Below are 5,405 nucleotides of genomic sequence, written 5' to 3' on the forward strand. Positions count from 1 at the left end.
AAACTATAGGAGCATGGCTGTCACATAGGTTAGCAATGTAGAAGAGGAGTAGCATCTAGTAGCATACAAAAATCTAGTATAAAAGACCATAGAAGAGTTTAGCAAAAGTCAGCATCATATGAAAAGCAAGGACTTCAAAACTCAGTTCAAAGACTCGAAATAGGTCTGAAAGAGTTAGGGTTTCTTTTAAGATAAAACCAGTTCAAGCAAATCACATAGCCAATGGTTTCCAAACTTTGAAAACCCCCCCAACTTCTAGGGTTTCATCTATCTGTTGAGTGCGGAGATGAGAGGGCAAGTAATTAAGTCGAAACAGGTTTAGAGGTCTCAGAAAAGAACTGAAACCTTTAACATGTTCCTTCAGCAACAGAAACCCATGAGAAACATGGTAGAAGAGTAACATGAGAAATACAGTAGAAGCGCTCAAAGAAAACATAATAGAAGAAACTAATACACAACATAGTAGAAGAAAACTAATCAGAATACAATAGAGGAAACTTAATAAGAAACACACAAGAACATAGTAAAGAAAAAATATAGTAGAAAAAACACATGAAAGAAAAAGAAAATCGGAGAAATATCTAAATAACTCAGAAAACCCTAGATCGAAAAAAAGGAAATGGCTTTGAAAGCATAGTTTTTTTTTCAAAGAAAAACATTTAAAAACTTTAGGGAAAGTATAGATCTGGAATAGATCTAAGAGATTAGAAAAACCTCAAAAGCTAGGGCTTTCAGAGGAACCCAAACGTTGACAAAGGCTTGGATCAAAGCAAGAGGAGTCGAGGCCAGGCTCAAAACAGGCATGGCTCGTCGGAGCAGGCCGAAGATGGCCGTTGAACTTGAATCAACAGAGGTCTAGAACCAACTCTTCGTGGTCGAGTCATGAAGCTCTAGTAACCAAACCCGATGAGCCATAGGTGGCTTGGAGGGTAGTGAAACCACCATGGATTCAGGTTAGAAGGTGGCCGAAAAAGATGAAGGGAACTCATCGGAGAGGAGGTGAAAGGGGGAAGGTTCTAGAGAGAACTAGAGGTAGATAGATAGAGAGGAGTGAGGAAATGAGGGGTATTGGGGGGGGGGGGTCGTTTGGAATTAAAAATGGTAAGACCGAGTGAGGGCCATTGATCTTTTAGATCAACGGACAGGATTTAATAAGGTTCTGGGTCGGGTGGGGGTAATTGGGGCCTGGGACGGGTTTTAATTGAAATTGAGCTGGAAATTAGAGTCCAATTTGAGGTCAGATTTTAGGCTAAAATTGAAACGAATTGGGCTATTATTTAAATAGCCAATTTTTCCCTTTTAAAATTATAAAAAATAGTAAATTAATTTCTGGGAGTAAATTAAAAGTACTAATATTGATGATGAAAATAAAAAATACCGGAGTCAATTTTATAATTATAAACACAATTAATTCTTGAAATAGGCTAATATTGCAATTATATGCAATTTTAGCTTAAAAATACTAAATAATTTTTTAAAAATATGAAAAAATTATGTTAGCTACATTTTAGTATAAATATGAGAATCTTATAAGTGAATTGCCAAAATTACAATTTTGGGAATAATTATTGGGTTTTTCTTGCTAAAATAAGATAATAAATTGATTTAAAAATCTTAAAAAATAAGAAAAAAATATTGAAGCCTTGGGAAATACTTATATATGCATATACATGCTATTTTGAGAGTATTTTTCATATTGAAAATATACAGGAAAAAATTGGGTATCAACAGCTGCCCCTCTTTACCCAGAAAGAATAAAAGAGTTGTCGGATAAAGATATGATGACCAATTTTGACTGAACGAAAAAGTTCGAGGAGAATTTCAAGAATGGACGCAATATTTTGATCGGGATGAATGGTTAAGGTCTAATAGGGGTGCGAGAACTGGAGCGAGATTGCTCTTGCTGAGATAGCCGTTGCTCGCCGGTTTTACCTGCAAATAAGCAATACAAGCATATATTGTGTGTAAATTTAAACATGATACAAGTTCCCGTCGGACCATGAATGCCATATTTGGACAGTTACGATGACGTCCTCAGACCATGATGTCCTGGGCCTTGAAGCGTATAACAAAGGATTCGCAGGACATGAAATGATACCTCCGAACCATGATGCCTTTGAACAATGATATGCAAAAGATTGAAAAGGGGTCCTTGGTCCATGATATGGTGTTCTCTAGCTATGAAAATGGTGCCTCCGAACAATGATGCCTTCGAATGATCTGGCGATCTTTCAGCCCATGAGATGCAGTAGGTGGCGATCCTTCAGCCCATGAGATGCAATGGGTGGCGATCTTTCAGCCATGAAAATGTAGAGGTGGCGATCTTTCAGTAATGCAAATGTAGAGGTGGCGATCTTTCAGCCATGCAAATGTAAATAAGGTGGCGATCTTTCAGCCATGCAAATGTGAATAAGGTGGCGATCTTTCAGCTATGCAATTGTAGAGGTGGCGATCTTTCAACCATGCAAATGTAAATAAGGTGGCAATCTTTTAGCCAATGCAAATGTACATAAGGTGGTAATCTTTCAGCCAATACAAATGTAAATAAGGTGGCGATCTTTTAGCCATGCAGATGGAGGTAGAGCTAAACCTCGGAAGGCAGAATGGTAGCTTTATGCAATGCAGGAAATGCAGATGGAGATAGTGCTTAGTCTCGGAAGGCAAAATGGTAGCCTTATGCAATGCAGGAAATGCAGATGGAGACAGTGCTTGGTCTCGGAAGTTAGAATGGTAGCCTTATGCAGGAAGTAAAAAGGGCAAACGACAATAGAGTTTTCTTAGATGATAGCGGATTGCGGTATCGTGATTGCCGGGGATATTGTGCATGCTGGGGACACTGTTGTGTGCGGATAGCAATTGCGAGCAAGTGCAACGATTCGGAGAGTTGTATTCCTGAACTTTGTGAGTGAGTGTATAGTATATTTGATGATTTTGCAACTCAAGTGCCTGTATCCAAAGAAAAATCGTGAGTTTTGTAAAGGGGGAGGTTAGTTCGTATCCCCGCTGGCTCTGTTTAACCAGCTTGACTTTGATCTGGTGATGTTGTATGTATAATTGGGGTAGTGTTGCTAAACAAGGTAATTTTAGTAATAAACATGCATGATTTTTGTAAAAATACGATATAAGTATATAATTAAGAAATATCTTTTAGATGAATCGACAATTGTGAAGTGGTTCAGGACATTGCAACCACTCTTGATATGGAATTTGAGGGTCCTCCTCAAAATTCTGCCCCAGTTTAATGGGTTGATGTTTCTGATTGTTGTTTGCGATGATTGGCTAAAAACGACTTTGGAATTTTGAGGGTCCTCCTCAAAATTCTGCCCCAGTTTCTAATTGAGGGGGAAAATGAAAATTTATTGAATTGTGACCGAACCCATAGGGCTGCCTATGTATCCCCTCTTAAACGGGAATCGGTTCAGGCATAGTTCAATTACATCGATGAGGAAAGCATGAAAATTACACATAGTAACGCTTGACTGCATCTGAATTGATCGATTTTGGCTAGACTTCTCCGTCCATTTCTGCGAGTATGAGGGCTCTTCCTGTTAGAACCCGGTGAACCATGTACGGACCCTGCCTGTTGGAAGAGAATTGCCTTCTGGCTTCATCTTGGTGTGGAAATATTTTCTTTAACACTAGTTGCCCTAGTGTGAACTGTCTCGGTTTGACTCTTTTGTTGAAGGCTCTGGACATCCTGTTCTGATAAAGCTGACCATTGGAAACTGCATTCATTCTCTTTCCATCTATAAGAGCTAGCTGCTCGTAATGATTCTTCACCCATTCTGCTTCGTCTAGATTTGCTTCCTGTATGATTCTTAATGAGGGAATTTCCACCTCAACGGGAATGATGGCTTCCATACCATAAACCAGCATATAGGGGTTGCCCCGGTTGATGTGCGGAGTGTGGTGCGGTATCCCAATAAAGCAAATGATAGCTTTTCGTGCCACTACTTATGCTTCTCTATCATTTTCCTTAGTATCTTCTTGATATTCTTATTGGCGGCTTCGACAGCTCCATTCATCTAAGGCCTGTAGGCTGTAGAATTCTTTTGTTTGATCTTGAAAGTCTCACACATTGCCTTCATCGGGTTACTGTTGAGATTGGAACCATTATCAGTGATGATTGACTCCGGAATCCCAAACCGATAAACAATGCGGTTGCAGACAAAGTCTGCCACGACATTCTTAGTTACTACTTTGTAAGATGCTGCTTCAACCCATTTGGTGAAATAGTCAATTGCTACTAGGATAAACATGTGTCCGTTGGAAGCGGCAGGCTCGATTGGTCCAATAACATCCATTCCCCATGCGGCGAACGACCATGGCGAGCTTGTTGCATTAAGCTCATTCGGAGCTACCCTTATCATATCTGTATGTATCTGGCAGCGGTGGCATTTCCGAACATACTGGATGCAGTCCGTCTCCAAAGTCATCCAGAAGTAACCAGCTCGGAGTATCTTCTTTGCTAAGACAAATTCGTTCATATGTGGACTGCAGGTCCCATCATGAATTTCCTCTAGTAGTCTGAATGTTTCCTTTGCGTCGACACACCATAGTAATCCCAAATCCGGAGTCCTCCTATACATGATTCCTCCACTGTGAAAGAAATTGTTAGAGAACCTTCGAAGTGTGCGCTTCTGAGTAGTATTAGCAAGTTTTGGGTATTCTCCTTTAGCCAAATATTCCTTGATATCATGAAACCAAGGCTTTCCATCAACTTCTTCTTTGATATGAGCACAGTAAGCTGGCTGATCATAGATCGTTACCGGAATGGGATCAATGATGTTCTTATCTGGATGTTGCATCATGGATGATTGGGTGTCCCATGCATCGGTAAACTTATTCTGGACTCTGGGAACATGCTGGAACTTTGTGTTTGTAAACCTCTCTCTCAGTTCCTGTACATGATGTAGATAAGGGAGTATCTTGGAGTTCTTGGTCGCCCATTCTTCTCGGACCTGATGTATAAGTAAATCTGAATCCCCCATTACTAGCAACTCTTGGATGTTCATGTCAATGGCCATCTTGAGCCCTAATATGCAGGCTTCACACTCTGCCATATTGTTGGTACAAGGTAACCTGAGTTTGGCAGACACCGGATAATGCTGGCCAGTTTTTTATATTAGGATTGCTCCTATGCCGACTCCTTTGAAATTTGCTGCTCCATCGAAAAACATTCTCCAACCATCATAGGATTCTGCAATGTCCTCTCCTATGAACAATACCTCTTCGTCAGGAAAATTTGTTTTTAGGGTTTCGTACTCTCCATCCACGAGATTTTCAGCAAGGTGATGTGCCAATGCCTGTCCCTTGATCGCTTTTTGAGTTATGTAAACAATGTAGAACTCACTTAATAGGATTTTCCACTTGGCTAGCCTGCTAGTAGGAATGGGCTTCTGGAA

The 5,405-nt window shown here is 40.2% G+C and overlaps 1 protein-coding gene across 1 annotated transcript; it reads right to left on the reverse strand.

The window, feature by feature from the left end:
* Positions 1-4,366: 4,366 nt before the first annotated feature.
* LOC138868292 (uncharacterized) lies at positions 4,367-5,063 on the reverse strand. The gene is made up of 2 exons (XM_070145836.1): positions 4,624-5,063; positions 4,367-4,409 (listed from the first exon to the last, which is right to left on the reverse strand). The coding sequence occupies exons 1-2, from the start codon at positions 5,061-5,063 to the stop codon at positions 4,367-4,369; spliced, it is 483 nt and encodes a 160-aa protein (XP_070001937.1).
* Positions 5,064-5,405: the final 342 nt, after the last annotated feature.

The sequence above is a fragment of the Nicotiana sylvestris genome, chromosome 5 (genome assembly GCF_000393655.2).
Source record: "Nicotiana sylvestris chromosome 5, ASM39365v2, whole genome shotgun sequence".
In the NCBI taxonomy this organism is placed as follows: Eukaryota; Viridiplantae; Streptophyta; class Magnoliopsida; order Solanales; family Solanaceae; genus Nicotiana; species Nicotiana sylvestris.

Coding starts and splice junctions, on each gene's coding strand:
- LOC138868292 (XM_070145836.1), bottom strand. CDS start 5,063: ATGGCAGAGTGTGAAGCCTGCATATTAGGGCTCAAGATGGCCATTGAC. Junction 4,410..4,623: donor CAGAAGCGCACACTTCGAAG/GTTCTCTAACAA, acceptor GACTGCATCCAG/TATGTTCGGAAATGCCACCG.